Source organism: Lissotriton vulgaris, chromosome 6 (genome assembly GCF_964263255.1).
Source record: "Lissotriton vulgaris chromosome 6, aLisVul1.2, whole genome shotgun sequence".
In the NCBI taxonomy this organism is placed as follows: Eukaryota; Metazoa; Chordata; class Amphibia; order Caudata; family Salamandridae; genus Lissotriton; species Lissotriton vulgaris.
In genome coordinates, this window is record NC_141694.1 from 1,079,658,699 (window position 1) to 1,079,679,893 (window position 21,195).

Consider the following 21,195-nt stretch of genomic DNA (forward strand, 5'->3'; position numbering starts at 1 on the left):
ACTAGTTTTATAAATAGAGTTTGAGCAACGTCATGATTTATTTGTCGATTTTGATTCATGAAATCTCATGGAAACTACTGGTATAACAGAGATCAAAGCAAACAAACAAAAATACAATTTCAATGCATATTTTAAAGAACTCTTTAATGCCTAATATAGTACGTTGCACATTTCAATTTAAATACTTAAACTTAGTACTCCCGAAGTTCAAATCCCCATCCAAGATCAAGAGTTCCCACAACTAAAGTACATAGTTACATGGTTGGAATGGCTAAGTTTATTGGCAAACACAACAAGATGACTGATGGAGTGCTGAAACTTTCAACCACTCACCTCAGGTCACAGATCTGAGTTTAATCCATTGTTCCTTTGCTCACTATACCACTCCAGTTTGGACCCACCCACATGCAAATCAGTCTTGACCCTGTTCCTCATGGGAATAGTCAAGCACGAAACAAGCATCCTGGGACGGGTTTTGGGGTTTCATCTCTCAAAAGCCAGGTTAGCTTGAATCCAGTGGCACAGCAAACACGGGACCCACATCTGGGCATACCAATAGCCATTTAGGGCGAACACAGCAAACACAACATGATGATGGGCGGTGTGCTGAAACTTTTCAACCACTCACCCCCCAGTCACAGTTCTGCATTTAATCCATCGTTCCTTTGCTTACTATGGCACCCCGGTTTGGACCCAGCCATATGCAAATCAGTCGTGACCCTCTTCCTCATGGGAACAGTCCAGCCGAACTGCTAGGCCAGGCCCTCCTTGGTCTGGAAACAAGTCTTGGGACCGGTTTCTGGGATTCCCCTTTCATCAGTCAGGATAGGTTGAATCCAGCTGCACAGCGAGCAAGAGACCCACGTCTGGAAAACAAAACAAGATGATGGACGGAGTGCTGAACTGAATTAAATAGTTTAAACGGAGATCTGTGACTGGGGGTGAGTGGTTGAAGAGTTTCAGCACTCCGTCCATCATCTTGCTATGTTTGCTAAGTTTATTAGATGTCGTTCAACTGAATCTCTTACTAGTTTTTAAGGTTATGTCTCAGATTAAGCAAGTGGCATAGATACCCTTCACTAATAACAAAAAAGTATGATCCGTTGTGCTGTGAGTGAGCAGTGCTTCTGTCCCCATGTCTCTATTTGCTCTTTGGAAGAGTATGGTGCCAACTAACTCTGTGCAGGAAGTTGGAGGTTGAGCATTCGAGTAAAAAAGGGGTAAGACTCTTTAATGTCGCCACACAAAGGACTTTAACCTTCATGGGTCACTGTAATTGCACATTTTACTTTCCATAATGCCAAAAATAGACAGAATGCAGTGACAATTTGATACCGTCTGTAAGAGTACATAAAAATAGCTGCACTGAAATAACTTTGAAATCCCTAACAAATGTTTTATTCATAATATTAGAAGAACCTTGGTGAAATTATAATATGTCCTTAATATCCTTTTGCCCGCTATAGGAAGCAGGCATACATGGGGCAATATACCATTACTTCCTCTCTCCTCGCTCAAGGAGATTGAGGAACTTGTAACTGGGGTATTAGAGAAGTCCCTAACGAATTTCAAAGTAGAGCAGAGTTTCTCTAGCCCATATCTCTGCTCAATGTACGGTGGGTGAGAATGAATTAGCAGGATAAGCCACATTAGCAAGTTTGACAGCCTTGACCTACATTTCCTCATTAATTGTAACACGGTTGTGTTGATGAGGATCATAGACTTTGCACTCTTCTTTAGTTGTTGGGACCTACAGAAGTTTGCAGAAAATCTTACAATCAAGTAGTCAGACAATGATACAAGCATTGGCATTTGGTTTTTTAACCTTATGCATATAGTTTTCTTGATGCCATAAGTCGATAACTTTAATTTAAGAACTATTTTATGGACAACTATTGTGCTAACACCGGGTCGCTTACTTTTTAATAGTTGATGAGGGTGCATCTATTCCAGCTGATATTGATATATCTATGTTTCCAGTGCACCAATGTATTTCCTTTCCAAAGTAGGCCATTACCAGCTACTCTCCGAACTACAAAATGATTAGTAAAAATAAATCAAATTTGTCTCTTTTGTTTAGAAAAGTATTAGCTTAATCTTCCACAATTTAAAATTATGCCTCTCTCTCCTACTTATAGAACATTGAGAGCTGTATGTTGCCACTCTGATCTTCTCTTGAAGATGACACTCTTGGCCACTATATTCCATGGTGGCTCAGCTACTGCATTTTTTTCTGTTTTGTCTGAAGTTTCCCAAATTTTAAACCCGGCGTATGATTTATAAGCTCCAGTTGTTTTTATTCCCTCTCATTGCATTTGTGGTATACTTAGCCCAGAACATACCTCTAAAATAGACACCAACCAATAAGGATTTGAGTTCTGTGGGATTCCAAATGGGGAAAAGGGATTGAATGCAGCCTTTTTATGAACTTGGGCATAATTCCAGCCCACATCTAAGCATAACATACCAATCCTCATGTATTCATTGGCAGACATACAATTTCAAGGGACATCTCTTAGTCACATTAGGTTATGTTGAGGGAGTCTTTTAAGCGTTTGGTCACCCTAGGGCTTTTTGACCCTTCCAAGAGAGAAAAGAAGTATAAGTTACCCTATGAACTTGGTATTTATTGGATTGCTTATTTTAGTTGTTTTCTAAAAACTGTCTTTGTTTGCAGAACTTCTTAACCTAACTTGCAGTGAGTTTCTCAGATGGCGCTGCTACAGTACAGAACTCTGTCCTCAGAAGAGATTTTCATTATAGTTGAAGTTTTGTGACGGAGGACTGAAGTTAATCTTAGTGACCTAATTGGTACATAATGGGTCACGAACTACCTTGACAAATAAGACTCGAGATTCTAAAACCTTTAATGTGCCACCCACAAGACCTTCGACTCAATTTGCTGCGCAATCAAACAAGATACTACAAGCTATTTCTCTACACTGTCATTTTAGGTAGGTGTTATACCTGTCATACTTAGAGTGGTCTTCTCCCAAACTTTCAGCCTTCACTCTCCTGTTTCTGAACCCGTTTATATTGGCTTTTGGGACTCTGTGCACTTTACCACTGCTAACCAGGGTTGAAGTGCTTGTGCTCTCTCCCTTAAACTTGGTGAAATTTACTTACACCTAATTGGCGCATTTAATTTATTTGTAGGTCCCTAGTAAAGTGGTACTAAGCCCTGTAAATTAAATGCTACTAGTGGGCCCGCAAAATTAAGCTCCAATGGGGTAAACCTGTATGCCTCAGAACCTGGGTATTGATTACTTTATTAGACAATTGGTTCTGTTGGAGTCTGATATACTTTTAGACAATTGTTTAGTAACTACATGTACTTAGTATGATTATCATTTATACATATCCTCAGAAATGTTGGGGTCTTATGCAGGTGGCTAAGTAGCTTGCCTGGATCTAGATTCCTCTAAAAAGATGCACATATGGTTAGTGTACATTATATTCAATCTCCTCAATGATGGCCTGCTTTGATGTGCTTGTATATCACCATTTCCATGTACGCATTTTATAAGATGCGAGGAGTCACTCTTTTTAGAGGACTACTTAGCCGCCTACATGAGACCCCATATCTTCAGAGGGCATCAATTCAGACATCTGTTTCCACATTCAGCTCCAGGTTGCCTGTCTTCCAGTCCTGATGAAGACCCATTGTGATGTGTTTATTAAGCACCATAGTCTTTAAGGGTTGAAATGTCAACATTTGAAGTACATTGCATGTACCCATCATAAAGTGGCCGGTAACAAGGAAGGAGAACATTTTAGTTTTTTGGACAGGCTTTGTCCTTGTTTATTTATTAATTGTTTTCACGGTTTTTCACCTAATGCAATGCATGAACACTTTCATGTTACACTTATGAAGCAACCTATATGTTGTTGTTGTATGACTTTATTCGATATAAAAATATCATAAAAGCATAAACAAACCAAATCCATCAAATTAAAACAATCCAGTACTAAAAAGGAATGGTATCACAATGTCATACAATCAATCAATAAAACACGTTTGTATTGATTAAGAACATGTTATACAAAATATAAAAAATCCTTAAAAACTATACAAGTTAAAAACAATTCATATATCATAGAATCCACAGATGCAAGGGGAGACCTTACTATTGTTCCTGGTTTTTAACAGCATTAGCCTTCAATAACTTGCTTCTGGTTAATCAGGCACAGCCCAGAAATTTAGCTGTCCCACAAATTGTACTAAGGGAGGATGTATCAGATTTTAAAATGTGCAACACCTCCCTATAGTTCCTGGCTCCCAGATTAATACATACAGGTTTCAGCCATTTTGTTCTTGGGAGTTTGTACGCCGGACAGGCAAAAAGAAAGTGTGGACTAGATTCTGTGGGAGAAGCACAGGCGGGGCACTTACTACCTTTCCCAACCCTAGAATTCCACCCTACAGTGAAGTCATTGAGTGGGAGTGTTCCATGCCTCAACTTCAGATATAATGCCCTATCTCTCGGGGATTCAATAAAGTCGAGAAAGGACTCCAGTTTGGAGAGCGGTTTATGTTCTAGGAATTGCTCAGTCGAAGTGCCCCGCTTAGAGTTTGTAGTGGCTTCTGTAGTGACCTACTCCCAATAAGCTTTCTTTACTGCCTGTTTTGGCGGCGGAATCTGGCCTTCCCATGTCACCGTCAGTCCAATGTCCCCCAAAAGCTGTTTCAATTTGACTATCCAAGTGATCTTGTGGGCCGTGTCTAGACGGACTAATTCGCTCAGGGCAGAAGCATAGTTAGACAATTCGGGGGTCCTTCTCAGGCGCACCCAAAATAATAGGGGGCGTAGCCTAGCTATTTCATTAATTGGGTGTTTCCCAAAATCATGGTGGAGCGGAACTAGTGGGGTCGATGGAGTAAGTGAGACCAGATCCCTGAAAAACTTGTTTTCTGATCTCACTAGGTCCGTGGTGTTCTCAAATCCCCAAAGTTCCGCCCCGTAAAGGGACGAAGGCAGGGCTTTTCTCTCATACACCTTAATGGCAGGGGCTACTGGCCTGCTGTATGAAAGTGGCTGGTGTCTTGCAATTGCCCCCGAGACTCGTTTGTGGTTAAGCAGCATTTTTGACAGGTCGGAGCTCCACTTCGAGTTGTTGACCCGTACACCCAGATAGTCGAAAGCATCGACTAGTCCTAATGGGGAGTCAACTTGATGGTGTTCCTGAATCGTTTAGATGGAGCCAGTGCCATACGCTTGGTTTTAGATGTGTTAATACACAGGCCCCTTGAATCACAAAATTGACTAAACCGATCGAGTAGTTTTTGGAGTCCCATTGGGCTTTTTGAAATCAAGAGGGTGTCGTCAGCAAAAAGCAACGTGGGGGATTTCTCCCCTGCCAGGGTTGGGGCGTCGGCGGGGTCCTCCCTCAAATGGTTTACCACCCCATTAACAAAGAGGGAGAACAAGGTCGGGGCCAAAACGCAACTCTGGCGTACCCCTCTCTCCACCGCTACCCTGTCTGTCAAGTCACCTTGGCAACCCCACCTGACTCTGGCGTAATTCCCCTCATGTAGGCGTTTAATGAAGTCCAGAATCAGACGGGGGGTGCCCAGGTCAGACAGAACCTGCCAAAGCTTGGCACGCGGAACCAGGTCGAAGACCGTTCTTAAGTCGATAAATGCCAAATATAGACTGCCTTTCTCGATAATCACAGATTTCCAATAGATTGTATAAAATCGGAAGACCTGATCCATCGTGCCAACCCCCTGCCTAAATCCTGCCTGAAAATGAGAGAGGACATTCTCCTCCTCCATCCACAACCTTAGCCTCGTAAGGAGGACCCTGCCTACCAATTTCTGTACTATATCGATTAGACTAATCTGTCTGTAGTTGGCAGGGTCCTCCCTCTCCCCCTTCTTGTAGATGGTCACTACCTTGGCGCCTTTCCAGGAATCGGGAACAGGATGGCCACTCGCAATGATATTCATTACCTGGAGGATGAAAAGGGCCCACCTCCTTTGATCATACAGTAATAAATCACTGGGGATGCCATCTGGACCCACCACCTTGCCTGGCGCTATGCTTGCAAACGCCGATGACACCTCATTAAGCCCAAATAAATCCCCAGCTTTCGGGCTCACTATGGTAGTCAGCTGGGTCCCTTGGTCAGGGGATGTACACCCTACACCTCCAGAATACAAGCCCTGGAAATGGACAAATCATTGGCGGCCTGTAATGTGGTTGGGAAGCGGATCTGCTCCCCGCCTTGTGCTTATATTAATAAGCTCCCAAAATGAGGTAGAGTCCTTCAGCTGTGCAGCAGATTTGAGCTCATGCCAGTGTAATTCTTCCCACAAGCGCTTTGCTTGTTCTATTGTCCTAGAGTAGATCTTTCTAGCTAGGCTAATTTTGGACTGATCTTTTGCCCTAAGGGCCACAGATAGGTCCTGTCTTTTTTTCTTGCATAAAGCAGTGTACCACAGGTTGGTCGATTGTGGAATGTGGGCTTTCTGGTCCCTATTGTCTTTTTTACGAAAGAACTCACCCAGCTTTCCAATCGTTTCCTGGTAGAGCCCAGGGAACTTAGAATCCTCAGAATCCTCAGAGATGGTATCAAGTAGATCCAGGATCCTCTGCTCAATAAGGTCCCCAATGTTTGCAAGTGTCTCACCCTGATTTGCGACCATATGCCACCTAAGGTGTCGGTTGCAGTTGTATGGTACTACCTCCCTTGTTGACAGCAACGTAGTACTAGCCCTCACAATGGATGTGTTATCCTCATTTCTTCTAAGTTGCATGGACAAGGGGTTGTGGTCACTTTCAAGACTTGGGATAACCTCCATATCAATGAGGTCAACCCATAGACGTAGATCCAGCAATATGTAATCGATGCCGGAGGGAGAACTAATCCTTTTTAAATGTATTAGCTCCAGCGGGATCAGAGCGGGTCCTGCCGTTGACTGCCTTTAGATTATGCTCTACGGTCAGGGGATTGATTTGAATGGCTCTTTGAGTCCATTTCTTTATTGGCGCTACATTAAGTGTTGGGATAGCCCATTTGGTGTCCTCCTCTCCAATACCCAGGATGTCTTCTTCACTCAGGGGTTCAAAAGCGCAGTTGAAATCACCTGCAACGATGATCCCCACATTAGTATCGATAGCAGACAATTCTAGGTCAAGAACTGTTAGAATGGATGTCTCTTGGGCACCAGGGGACCCTCTAGCATAGACAGTAAAGATCTCAAGGTGGGCAGCGTCTTTGTCTAATTGTCAAATGCAAGATATCCTAGGACGGGGTATTGTGTTTGGATACGGACCAGTTTAACCCGATACTGATCCATACAAGAAGCCCCCCGAAGGACGTCCTCTGCCTGAACTAATCGCCGGGATATAGTGGGTGGAATACCCCGGCCTGTGTAGGGGGACCAAACTCCACGTCTCCTGGAACAAGCAGATGTCATATTTGCCAATGAATTCCTTCCATTCTGGAAGAGCTATTTTTTTTGTAACCCTGCTATGTTCCAAGAGAGGGGCTGGATCACCCCTGCATCTTTGTTGGCAGGGTCGACGTTTCTCACTAATAGATCGGGATTATTTTCTATAGTCACCAATACTTCTCCTCCCATCTCAGGCGAACTAGGACCCGCAGCACTATCTCTCGGTATATAACACTCGGAGACCGGGGAAGGATCAGATGGCCAAACGCCCTCTAGTCAATCGACTGAACTCAGCCCATAATCCCTCATCTCCCGGGCCCCTGACTAAAGCGGGAAGCGTCGGATCTGCATAGGGGAGTGCTCAGGCGGGGATGTTCTAAATTCTAATGCCAATAGATTCTCTGCAATCATAGGGTCAAAAAACTGTATCTCAATGCAGTCTGTCTTGGAATCTACCATTGTAACCCTCCTCACTTTTGCCGTGTCCTCCCGTATGATGGATCTACAACCCCTTGTGTGTCTCAAACAATGTATTGCTTTATTATGAATAGACTCGCTATTCTCAAAGCCCCCATCCCTAGCGAGTCTTGGTACCTGCGTCATATATACTCTCGGAAAATTTTTGTCACAATTCTCAAGGTCTGCATGTGATCTTGAGCTAGTGACTAGCTTACTTGAGGCTAATTTAGGGGGGGGGGGCAAGCAGTGAGGGCCTGCACTGGAAGAGGCCTGTCCCGTAGGTCGACCCTTATGTTCCCTAGCTCTCACAGAATCAGCATATGTTCTGACGTCAGGTAGGATTTTATTTGAACCCATAGAGCCCTGTGAGTATTGAAAACTTTATTGTATAGTTATTTAAAACCGTTACAAAAATACAATTATGATAATAAGCAAAAACACTGAAAATTTACACTAATGTGAGAGTAATAACATTTAAAAATGAAAGTAAAAGCAAATGTCTTTCTAGGGTAAAGAATAGCAGTTCCAAGTTCAAGATTTTGCCAATGTTCCTTGCTTTTTCTCAAAATGTTCAATAAATTTGATTGACCTACAAATGAATTGCGGGTCTGTGGTGCATAATGTTTGTATAATCGCGGACCTGCAGGTACGTATTCCATACTGCTTGAACTTGGCTTTCAACCAATTCCGACGTTCCTGTATAAGAGCCGGGCAGATGCAAATCAGGTGGATAAAGTCTTGTTATGCTGCACCGCATAGCCTGCACCCTTCACTTTCTTGGAACTTCCACTTAGGATGCTTGGCATTAGTTGGCAGCCCTGTGGTCGGTAACCTATTAACGGGGGTAAACTGGGGGTGGGTCCCTGGGGAACTCTGTTCTCTCCCTTGTAACCGTCTTGTTCGGCCCATGGGAGAGGGATGGGGCGGGGCCTGTAGGTGGGCCATCCCGTCCGGCAATTAGACCCTCATCCCTATCTCTTAGGGATACCATGCCCTTTTCCAACTCTCTAATCCTCTCAAGTAATTCCCTCTTTGTAGACCCACACACAGCACAACCAAGCTCACTTTCCACAGTTAAATTATCATTATCATTAAGTCCCCCCGGTGATAGTACAGTCACGCCATCAATTTCATATTCAAGGGCTGCAAATCTGTTCGAACATGGTACCTGGGTGGCTAAAACATGATCCCAGTCTGGGCCCCCGGGGGAATCAACTGTTGTGGCTGGATTAGTAATAGGATTTGGATCAAGACCCTCTTTACACGGAGCTGCTGGGCTATGATCTTTACATGCAAGGTGCTTAAGGGGGTTTTGTTTAGTAAACATGGAGGGGATTACTCTTTCTTGGGCCAGAGACAGAGCCTCATCAAGTTGACAAGTGTCGCCCGAAGCAGTTTTGGTACTATTGCAACCCAAAACCTCTTTGCAGTCGTTGACTAGTTCTTCTATTCTTGTCAACACACAGTTTGTTGCTGCATGGGGAACCTTCTTAGCTTTTTTGCCTTTTTTATTTATGGGTACCCCCCCACCTTCCATAACCCCCCCCACCTTCCATAACCTTTCTTTTTCCCATGGCAATCGGGTAACAAGAGAAGCCTCATTACCGAAACAAACACAGTATAACAATAGGTTTGCAATGGGAGCAGTCAGTTAGAGTTCAATAGGCCCAGCTGATAACGGCAGTAATTGCAAAGTACCTTTGGAGACTTGTAGAGGTGTGTAGCAGATGACAGAGGGGGGAGCCCAGCCCAGCCTCCTCCAGCCTCTGACGGCCACAGACGGCCGCCCTTTACCCGGGCTTAGCCCGGCGCCGTCCTGCGTCGCAGGTGGATAAGCGTGGATTTAACCTTCCGGTGGTTTGGGGGAGGGGTGAGCTGTCTCCTGTAGCCCCACTGTCCTCTGGGCTCTGCAGTCCTTCATTCCCGTTTGAATATTTGGCGGGAAGGAAGAGAGATATATGCATCTTTATCTCGAATTGGGTAACACTCCTTCCTCACAGTAAGCTGGAAATAACTGCTCTTATGGAGTAACGTGAATATCTTGTAGCACGCCTCCCTACACATCGAAATAGACCAGTCTATCTACGTAGGACTTATATCATTTACAATCAATTATTGGCGTCTACAAGCTACTGAATATTATATTTGCTGATGGAAGATCACCCTTTCAGCTCCATACCAAAATATATCTAGTATCAAGTGTTTCAGCATCGTACTGGCGAATTTTAATTCCAACATCAATTAGTTCTTCTTTGTGCAATAGACGGCTACCTGATGAAGGCATGTATGCCGAAACGCGCGTTGTTGACACCTGCCGTACTGCCTCTATCATCCTAACGTCTATCATTGAATCTGGATATATAACCTGTTTGGTGTAAAGGAACTCTATATATATATAAAAATGAAAAATATATAAAAAATGTTATATACAGAACAATAAAATTCAAAGGTTTTTGATATATATGAGTATATATTTATTGTTCTGCTGTTAATATGGTAGTTTGCTTGTTTTAAACCCTGTTTTACTTCAGAGACATATATTATCTTTTGCTTTGTTGAATTTATGTCTAGCTAAGATTTTTTCCTTACTCTGCAGTCCTTCCACGCAGCAGGGAGTGTCTCCCGCGAAGGGGGAGACGCAAGAGGTGATTTAAAGACCCCCGGTGGCTTGGGGGAGGGGCGAGCTGTCTCCTGTATCCCGCTGTCCTCTGGGCTCTGCAGTCCTTCCACACAGCAGCGAGTGTCACCCGCGGAGCGGGAGATGCGAGAGGTGATTTAAAGACCCCCGGTGGCTTGGGGGAGGGGCGAGCTGTCTCCTGTAGCCCCGCTGTCCTCTGGGCTCTGCAGTCCTTCCACGCAGCAGCGAGTGTCTCCCGCAAAGCGGGAGACGCAAGAGGTGATTTAAAGACCCCCGGTGGCTTGGGGGAGGGGCGAGCTGTCTCCTGAAGCCCCGCAGTCCTCTGGGTTTCGCAGTCCTTGCACCCAGCAGCGAGTGTCTCCCGCGAAGCGGGAGACGTGAGAGGTGATTTAAAGACCCCCGGTGGCTTGGGGGAGGGGCGAGCTGTTTCCTGTAGCCCCGCTGTCCTCTGGGCTCTGCAGTCCTTCCATGCAGCAGCGAGTGTCTCCCGCGAAGCGGGAGACACGAGAGGTGATTTAAAGACCCCGGTGGCTTGAGGGAGGGGCGATCTGTCTCCTGTAGCCCCGCTGTCCTCTGGGCTCTGCAGTCCTTCCACGCAGCAGCAAGTGTCTCCTGCGAAGCGGGAGACGCAAGAGGTGATTTAAAGACCCCCGGTGGCTTGGGGGAGGGGCGAGCTGTCTCCTGTAGCCCCACTGTCCTCTGGGCTCTGCAGTCCTTCATTCCCATTTGAATATTTGGCGGGAAGGAAGAGATATGCATCTTTATCTCGAATTGGGTAACACTCCTTCCTCACAGTAAGCTGGAAATAACTGCTCTTATGGAGCACGCCTCCCTACACATCGAAATAGACCAGTCTATCTACGTAGGACTTATATCATTTACAATCAATTATTGGCGTCTACAAGCTACTGAATATTATATTTGCTGATGGAAAATCGTCCTTTCAGCTCCATACCAAAATAGATCTAGTATCAAGTGTTTCAGCATCGTACCGGCGAATTTTAATTCCAACATCAATTAGTTCTTCTTTGTGCAATAGACGGCTACCTGATGAAGGCATGTATGCCGAAACGCGCGTTGTTGACACCTGCCGTACTGCCTCTATCATCCTAACGTCTATCATTGAATCTGGATATATAACCTTTTTGGTGTAAAAGAACTATATATATATATATATATATATATATATATATATATATATATATATATATATATATATATATATATATATATATATATAAAAATGAAAAATATATAAAAAATGTTATATACAGAACAATAAAATTCAAAGGTTTTTGATATATAGGAGTATATATTTATTGTTCTGCTGTTAATATGGTAGTTTGCTTGTTTTAAACCCTGTTTTACTTCAGAGACATGTATTATCTTTTGCTTTGTTGAATTTATGTCTAGCTAAGATTTTTTCCTTACTCTGCAGTCCTTCCACGCAGCAGGGAGTGTCTCCCGCGAAGGGGGAGACGCGAGAGGTGATTTAAAGACCCCCGGTGGCTTGGGGGAGGGGCGAGCTGTCTCCTGTATCCCCGCTGTCCTCTGGGCTCTGCAGTCCTTCCACACAGCAGCGAGTGTCACCCGTGGAGCGGGAGATGCGAGAGGTGATTTAAAGACCCCCGGTTGCTTGGGGGAGGGGCGAGCTGTCTCCTGTAGCCCCGCTGTTCTCTGGGCTCTGCAGTCCTTCCACGTAGCAGCGAGTGTCTTCTGCGAAGCGGGAGACGCGAGAGGTGATTTAAAGACCTCCGGTGGCTTGGGGGAGGGGCGAGCTGTCTCCTGAAGCCCCGCTGTCCTCTGGGTTCCGCAGTCCTTGCACCCAGCAGCGAGTGTCTCCCGCGAAGCGGGAGACGTGAGAGGTGATTTAAAGACCCCCGGTGGCTTGGGGGAGGGGCGAGCTGTCTCCTGTAGCCCCGCTGTCCTCTGGGCTCTGCAGTCCTTCCACGCAGCAGCGAGTGTCACATCCATTAATCTATATATGTATTGAACTTTTTTGATTGTAAATTGCTTTAATATACCTTTTGTTGGTAATAAGACTCGTGTGTGTTTGTTTTTTGTATTGTGTTATTTCTGCACATTCAATGCTCAGATATCTATATGGGAATCATACTGTGTATATGTTGCTAAACAATTGTCTAAAAGTCAGACTTCGACTAGTGGGCCTGCAGCACTAATTGTGCTACTCATTTAAGTAGCCTTTGAAACATGTCTTGGGCCTGTCAGTGCAGCCTATGTATGCAGTTTTAAACTGCCATTTTGACCTGGAAAAATAAACCTGTTGCCAGGCCATAATCTTTCTTTTTAATAGATATAGGTCATCCATAGGGTTTGCTCTAAGCAATCCATAGTTCAGGGCGTGTTGTATTTGAAAACGTTTCACATTCACTTTTAAGTTTTACATTTACTGGTAGTGAAAAAATCTCAAAATATAAACTTTCAACAAACCCCAAACAGTGGATGATGTGAAAGGCTATGTACTGTGGTGACCTATGCATTTGGGACCAATTATCTGTATTATAACTTTTGTGAAAGTAGTGTGTGCCATAGTTTGTAGACTACCCTCTGGATTCTCTCAGTTGCAAAAAAGGTAGCACTGCCAATATTTTCACGGGGACGAGTGGAATACCAGTTGTTATCTTAATATTGGCCTGTTATGCGTTCCCTAGTGCACCCAGAACCTGTGGATGATGGCCTTTTCTAGGTGGTCATGTTTTAGACCATTAGTGCATTCTCTAATGTAATATGTGCTCTGGAGTGGATGGACAGGTCACTGACATCGCTCAGCCCTAATTGGAAGAAGCAGCACACCATAATGCGCAAACGGTGTGTGAAGTGGAAATTAGTAATCACTCATTGCTGTGCCTGTTCCCAGGATCTACATATATTTCAATGGTTCTCTGCAACAGCTGGATACCACATACTATGTCATCATATAACCCACAAAGGGTAAAATTATTAAGCGAATACAAATTATTACTCCCTCCACTTTCATGGTGCGCTTGCAATGAGGCTGTTGTTATGGATATATTCAGTTGATTCGGGCATCTCCTGATAAACATGGGCCCTTGTGTGCAACTAATGGGTGGTGGGGTCTCTGTTGTTGGACCTGATGCTCCACTTGTACCTGCAGTTGTTGCTGCATGAATTGCAGTTGTTCCTCCAGGAGTTGGAAATTACACAGGTCCTTTGCTTAATCCATGGTGCTACTTTCAGCCTATTTGAGTGTGAAACGATGTCATCATCATGTACATAGTATTGAGTATTAAGGGGGTAACCCATAAATACTACCCAACCTGTGTCAATAATACAGTACAAAAAGATGTGGTCGCGACCACATCTTTTTGTACTGCATCATGTACATAGGTCAGATTTGAAAATTAAGTTCCACAACATGGGTGCTGATGGGTAAGTTGTCTTGGTTATAATATTTACATGCGTGGATGTGACATCTGTTTAAAAAAAAAACTATTTTTTACTCAAGTTGTGCCTTTCGGTGTATTTTCTCTTTTGGTTTTATTGGGGGAGAGGGAACTGGTCTCCTTTACCACATTCTCTGACGTGGAAGAACGTTTTGGTGCTCATTTCCCCCTCAGGTAGCCTTAGCTGCAATTTACCATCACATTTTTTTAGGTCTCGGCTAGAAGCGAGCGAAGCTCGCTCTCGCCAGAGACCTTATTGTTAGCGGCTCAGCTTCCCAGGAGGACAGCACTGGCCGCGCGCGGCGATTTGTTAAGGCCACGCGCACGAGAACGCGCTCGCGGCCAGGTGCTGTCCTCCTCGAATGCTGCCTCCCTTCCCCGTGCAGGGCGGGCCGCCGCGCTGCCTGCGGCGACCCGGAAGCATTGACGGCCAAACCGGAAGTAGGTGCTGTCCTGCAGAGCACCGCTTTTCAACTCTCTGCTCCTCATTGCCGGAGACGGCTTTTCTTCCGTAGCAGCGTGTTTAACTAAAAGAAAATCTTCCCCTTTGCCCTACCAGCCCAAATCATAAGTGCTCCTCTCTGTGCCTCTGGCAAAGTTTTTTTGATTGAAGGAACAACTCTTCATGCGACTAAGGACCCCCACCTCTGTGTACACGAAGAACACTGACTTTCCTTCAGCACCCCAACAGTACCACTTCCTGTACAGCACGGAATGTACCTCATTAACACAACTGTTAGCCCTGACTGTCCCGGTGTCCCAGTGAAGCACTGACACTGCAGTAAAGGAACGGTCAGTCAAACTCCAAGATACCCTGTCTGTGCCCAAGAATCACCATGAGCATGCTACACTCTACACCAGCCTAGCGCCTTCGATAGACAGACTCCACGGCACGCACAATCCACCCACTCCAACTGCAGGACCTACACTCCACGTCCACCAGTGTGCTCGATTGCTCGGAGAGCCCAGCCTAGCCCAAAACTTTGTCCGGCAGTATAGCAAACTTCGGCGTTGCAGAAGCAAAAATGGAACAGACTAAAGCTATCAAGCACCCTGAAAGCCACACACAGTGAAAATGATACGTGTAGAAAGGAGACAACGATAGCAAAGGTAACTTGCTACGACAGTTTTGCTGCTTATTCTGAAGCCCAGAGACAATACCAGATTTGTTTCTTTGCCTAGTAATATAGACTATTTTTGTCATTTTCTATTATGTAATAAACAGTTCACAATTCGAGGAAAATATGCGTAAATTAACTATACGTTTTGAACAGATACAATTCCTCAACATTGTTGGATATAATAATTAAAACAATAAACGTATGATGTATTTATTGAACTTATTCACAATTAGAAACAGGATTTTCTTTAAGAGAACACCACACATAACAATTCCAAGATGGCCGCGACTCGACCGTCTATTGAGTAGAGACAGCGCCAGGCTTTTCGCTGTCAAATTTGGGGGTACTATTTAATTCAAAACACAATGCACGTTCCATAAATTATTATAGACTATTACAATCAAATAGAAAACATTTAATGAACCACTGCAGATATAGTGACTTCTATTAGAACTGAATTTGTGAGTGAGTAGTGAGTGCAGAGTAGTGAGTGCAGAGTAGTGAGTGCAGATTGCAGAGTAGTGAGTGCAGAGTAGTGAGTGCAGATTGCAGAGTAGTGAGTGCAGAGTAGTGAGTGCAGAGTAGTGAGTGCAGAGTAGTGAGTGCAGAGTAGTGAGTGCAGAGTAGTGAGTGCAGAGTAGTGAGTGCAGAGTAGTGAGTAGTGAGTAGTGAGTGCAGAGTAGTGAGTGCAGAGTAGTGAGTAGTGAGTAGTGAGTGCAGAGTAGTGAGTGCAGAGTAGTGAGTGCAGAGTAGTGAGTGCAGAGTAGTGAGTAGTGAGTGCAGAGTAGTGAGTAGTGAGTGCAGAGTAGTGAGTGCAGAGTAGTGAGTGCAGAGTGCAGAGTAGTGAGTGCAGAGTAGTGAGTGCAGAGTAGTGAGTGCAGAGTAGTGAGGGCAGAGTAGTGAGGGCAGAGTAGTGAGTGCAGAGTAGTGAGTGCAGAGTAGTGAGTGCAGAGTAGTGAGTAGTAAGTGCAGAGTAGTGAGTAGTGAGTGCAGAGTAGTGAGTAGTGAGTGCAGAGTAGTGAGTGCAGAGTAGTGAGTGCAGAGTGCAGAGTAGTGAGTGCAGAGTAGTGAGTGCAGAGTAGTGAGTGCAGAGTAGTGAGTGCAGAGTAGTGAGTGCGTAGAGTGGTGAGTGCGTAGAGTGGTGAGTGCGTAGAGTAGTGAGTGCGTAGAGTAGTGAGTGCGTAGAGTAGTGAGTGCGTAGAGTAGTGAGTAGTGAGTAGTGAGTAGTGAGTGCGGAATGCAGAGTAGTGAGTGCAGAGTAGTGAGTGCAGAGTGAGTGTGCAGAGCAGTGAGTGCAGGTGCAGAGTGGTGTGTGCTGTTGAGTGCAGAGTGGTGTGTGCTGTTGAGTGCAGAGTGCTGTGTATTGGCAATGTAAATGACAATGCCATTTATTTATTATTTAAAGAAAAAAAAGAAATGTCATGAGCAATGCCAATAGCTCCACCTTTAATGATGCCAAGACCATTGCATTGTAAATGCTTGTTTAAATACCCGGTATCTCTGGGGGAGTTGTTCCTGCACCTGGTAAGACAAGGCATGGAAACACACAGTAGTGCCAGGTATGTTTCTGCCCCAGTAGTACCGGCTCATGAAACAGACCCATCAAACTTGGAATAGTACGGAGTAGATTTATTGTTGAAAACCATTAGACTAATCTATTATCCACAACTTCTAATGAGAGCCTAACTGTAAACTGTGTTATAGTGCATTTCAAGAGGCATTTTTGTGAAGGAACTCCTAGCAAGATTTCTCGTAGATGCAGGTAGTGTTGAGAATGATTCCAGGAAAAGAAAAGTCTGTTCTCAGTAAGCCTTTTTTTAAAAAACATTTCCTATTAATCCGTTTGTTGACATGTAGTAACCAAAGCTCCCCACTTTATGAAATGCTCATGTTCCAGTTCCAATTATATTTGCGCCTAAATTCTAAAACACAACTAGGAGGTTCTCTCTTCACTCATCAGCGAAATCCTTCATGAGGGCAGTGTTTAGTCCCTTCATGTTTGTGTCTGCGTGTGTGAGGATTTCGGTGCTTTTACAGTACAAGATGCAGTGGTATGAAAACCCCTTTTTTCCGCAGGGATTTGTGAAATATGGAATATATTTAATGTGTCACTGTGAATCATGAAAATATTTCATGTCTTTCTATGAAATTGAACTACTCAGCAGAGCTTTACCATCATCAACTGTTTCATCAAGGATCTATACATGATAGGTAAACAAAACCTCAATATTCTAAATTCAACGAGTACCCTCTGTTAGCAGCACCTTCCAGAGAACAGCTTCAGCAAACTTTTCCTTTTAAAGTCAAAATGTGTTTTCTAAAAGTATGCATTCTTAACTACAGAATTATTGTGTTCTCCTTTTTACAACTGATCACCAAACAGTATTGTCTAGTATTTCTCTTACTAAGTTCAACCATCATTTGTGTGCTTGAACTCTCCAATAGGAAGCGTATGATATAATAAAGAATGTAATGGGTGGTATATGTGTAGTTGGGTCCTAAGTTGCCACATCAGGGTTCTGGTCACATTTACAAACCACTCATCCTACGGACTTGTGGTTTATGGCACCAGAACCCCTTCATGAATTGTCCTTCAAAATAACATGGAAATTCAAATACAGATGCTATTTCGAGGGACTATAAACCCTACAAAAAGTCATAAAACTGACATAAGCAACCATAACCCTTCCCAATGCACTGTTCATGGCGTCAAACATTACGTCACAAGTGAAATTAACTATCAGATCAATCACTGGGTTGTCTGATTTCACTTTTCCCCCGCAATCCATTGGAAAGGGTGCCGAGTCCAGAGCTGTAGTAGGTGGAGTAAAGGACTTGGCCTTTGGTCTTGCCATTAGTGCCCCAGCCCCCATAGCAGATTCATTGGTGTATTCAAAGGTGTCTTTTGTTATGTTTTCTGGAATATGATGCGCGAGATTATGAGCAGGGCTGGAGTGGAAGGAGGGGAGTGAGAATTCTGGTTGTACAGCTCAACATGACTGGCAACATTTGATTTTATCTTACACTCGTGAAACCTCTAAATTCACAAACTTGTAGTATAAGATCTTTAACTTTGTGAGTCGGGCCTGGAGTGTTTTTATTTCTCCCCCAAACACTGCCCACTAGTTCAGAATTCTAGAAGAACGAAGCATCCTTGTGGAATTTGTACCAATCTAATTTTTCCGGTGTTATTTCACCATTTCATTTAATTATTTTCATTGTTTCGCCTGGTTTAGCCACCGCTCTCTGTAATAATTTTGTGTCTATACTGTTAACTATTTATGATGGTAATGAAAATCCCATGATGGGAAAATGGTATGTACCACTAATCCAAGGCTTTCCTCATGGACATTTTCGTTAACAACAAACCAACGTCTCAGTCGACGGGTTGTGATGAACTAGAGATGGAATCCTCTCCTGTACATATCAAAATTAAATGACTTTAAACTGCCACTCTGCCTCATCTCGATGTGCAGAAGAACGACCATGTTCCTCCCTTCCAAGGCTCCGGCCATTCTAAATTATATCCTGCTTTCATCTGCTATTAGAAGATAATGAAAAAGAATGTTGTATCCACCTAGTAGCTTGTTATTTTTTAATTCTAATTTACAGTTTGAAATTTACAGCCTGATTCATCATTGGGCCGTTTTGCGAGTCTGAAATAGCGATTCATAAGGAATCGCTATTCCAGACTCGCAAAACGGTATTCATGTAGGAATCGCAAAACAAAAATGCGATTCCTACACATTCCTAATTTGCGATGAGCAAATTGCTAATCACAAATAAGGAAAAACTCCCCATTCATTCCTATGGGCCAAAAGGCCCATAGGAATGAATGGGGAGTATTCCTTATTTGCGATTAGCAATTTGCTAATCGCAAATAAGATAGCGATTTGAAGGGCGCCAGGGGTGTCCAAAGGACACCCTGTAGCACCCCTTAAATGCACATTTGAACAGGTGTTGTGCACACACATGTCCAGGGACATGTGTGTGTAACATGCAAAAGAAAAAAATGCACTAAAGTGCTTTTTACTCTTTTTTCGCAATTTACCACCAAGTCAGACTTGTTGGTAAATTGCGACCAAATATAGCGATTTCGCAATTTCTAATTGGTTGATTAATTGCATTTAAGGAATCTCTATTAGAGATTCCTTAAATCCAATTCCTCGCAAATATGCGATTTCGGTAATAGCGATTTTTGCATTTGGGATGATGAATCCCAAATGCAAAAATCGCACTCGCAAAGGGCCAGATTCTCAGAACCTGGCCCTTTGCGAGCGCAATTACCTTTGATGAATCAGGCTGTTAGTGCTTAGACAATGAGCATGTGGCCAAAATGGCAGCTGGACATGATGTGTTATACAGAGGAGGCACTCCAAATCCAAAACTTGACCTTCAAGAGCACAATTAGCACACAAATATGACTAAACAGCCATGGACACATTTTACATTTTTAAAATTGTGTCCTTTACAGGTTGTTAACTCATGAAATCAAACATTGCTTCATTTCTAAACTTTTCAGCGTTTATCAGAATCATCATGAGTTGTTTTAGCCACGTCCTTATCAAATAGTTGTGAACTTAGTATCAGAGGAGATTGACACACTTCAAATGTTCAATCTATTCCAACGTTTTAAGTTGTCTTTATGAATGGCTTTGACTTTTAACTTACCAAAGGGATAATTTCTCTTCGTCTGCATAAAGTATGAAGGTACGACCCTACAAGCTTCTTTTCAAATTGTTTACAACTCCAATGTGAATGCATGTGTATATGATGCCAACTGATATACTCTCTGATTACTTCCACTGATAGCTAAATGCAAAGCAGTCATCACCTACAACCAAGGAGTAAGGGGAGGGAGAGTAGCAGAACTGAAGAAGACCGTGGATGAAGCTGTAAAGAATTGCCCATCTATCAAGAAAGTCTTTGTAGCCAACAGAACAGACACCAAGGTACACATGAGTCATCTGGACGTGCCCCTTGAAGAAGTAAGTCTATCAAAAGAAACATTGCTTTAATCTTCTATTTACGTGCACTGGGACAAAAGTTCAGATGAAAGAATCCTATGCAGCTAGCATAACATGCAATAGAATACATTAGGTACTAATAGTTGTAGTCCAATAAATAAGCTGCATTTCAATAAACGCAGGGTTATCTCATAAAAGCTTGCATATATAATTATTACTGATATTAATGAATTGCATTTCCTTTAAATGGTTGATAACCATCAACTAGACCCACTAATATGTATTTATTTACTAGAAGATAAAGTGGTACAGGAAATGCATGTTATTTATTTATTTGTTTAGTTATTTATAACATGGTCTCAAGTTTCCAAAGAAAGATAGCCATTAGGCAATTAGCAGCAGGGTGTATCAATGAAATTGTATGGCATTCCCTAGGCTAATGAAAAGAGAATTCTTACCAATACAACCTCATGTCAGTACCCCAAAGCGTGGCCTGATAATTCTTCCTCCTGCTCCGACGGGGCATCATCAGCTGTACGGGGGATGGAGAGTTACTGGTGGAATCAGGAATTTCTGGTCCTGAGACCTGTAGTTATTCATTATTTCCTCCAGATAGGGTCTTCAGGTAAAAGACACCAGATCTGTGGAGTCTTGTGAATCCCATAGTTCCTATGGGGCCATAATGCCCCAATGTGAGATCTAAACATTTTCAAAGGTAGCAAGGTCATTGTTGTTTAGTCAATATTCTTTCTACAGACCACTTATGTCATCAAAGCTCTCTCTGGGGACACTTTCTCATCCCTACTCACCATTGTTAATGCCTCCCTCACTCAAGGCATCTTCATAGACCTCTCAAGAAAGGCCAGGCCTTCTCCTTACTAAAGAAACCTACACTAGACCCTGATAACCTTGTCAGTTACGGGGAAAATCACTCACCTACCATTCATCAGCAAGTTCATTGGAAAAGTAATATACATTAAATTTCAAAACTGCATTAATGCTAGCCTTCTCCGACATGAGTACCAGCCTGGCTTCAGATCACGCTGCAGCTTGGAGATCGCTACTTTGCACATAGTAGATTATGCCCTCCTGACCACAGACGAAGATGGCCCATGCTTTCTGATATTGCCAGAACTCTCAGCTTTCTTCTTCACAGTCTACAAACCCAGCCTCATATGGGCCATGG

The 21,195-nt window shown here is 43.5% G+C and overlaps 1 protein-coding gene across 1 annotated transcript in view; it reads left to right on the forward strand.

Annotated features, from left to right (window-relative positions):
* The window catches only part of ACSS1 (acyl-CoA synthetase short chain family member 1), a 1,180,850-nt gene that overhangs the window by 384,103 nt on the left and 775,552 nt on the right, over window positions 1-21,195 (forward strand). Inside the window, exon 4 of the mRNA XM_086927145.1 lies at window positions 19,855-20,030. Within this exon, the coding sequence (XP_086783271.1) occupies window positions 19,855-20,030 (176 nt within the window). The remainder of the gene's footprint in view (window positions 1-19,854; window positions 20,031-21,195) is intronic.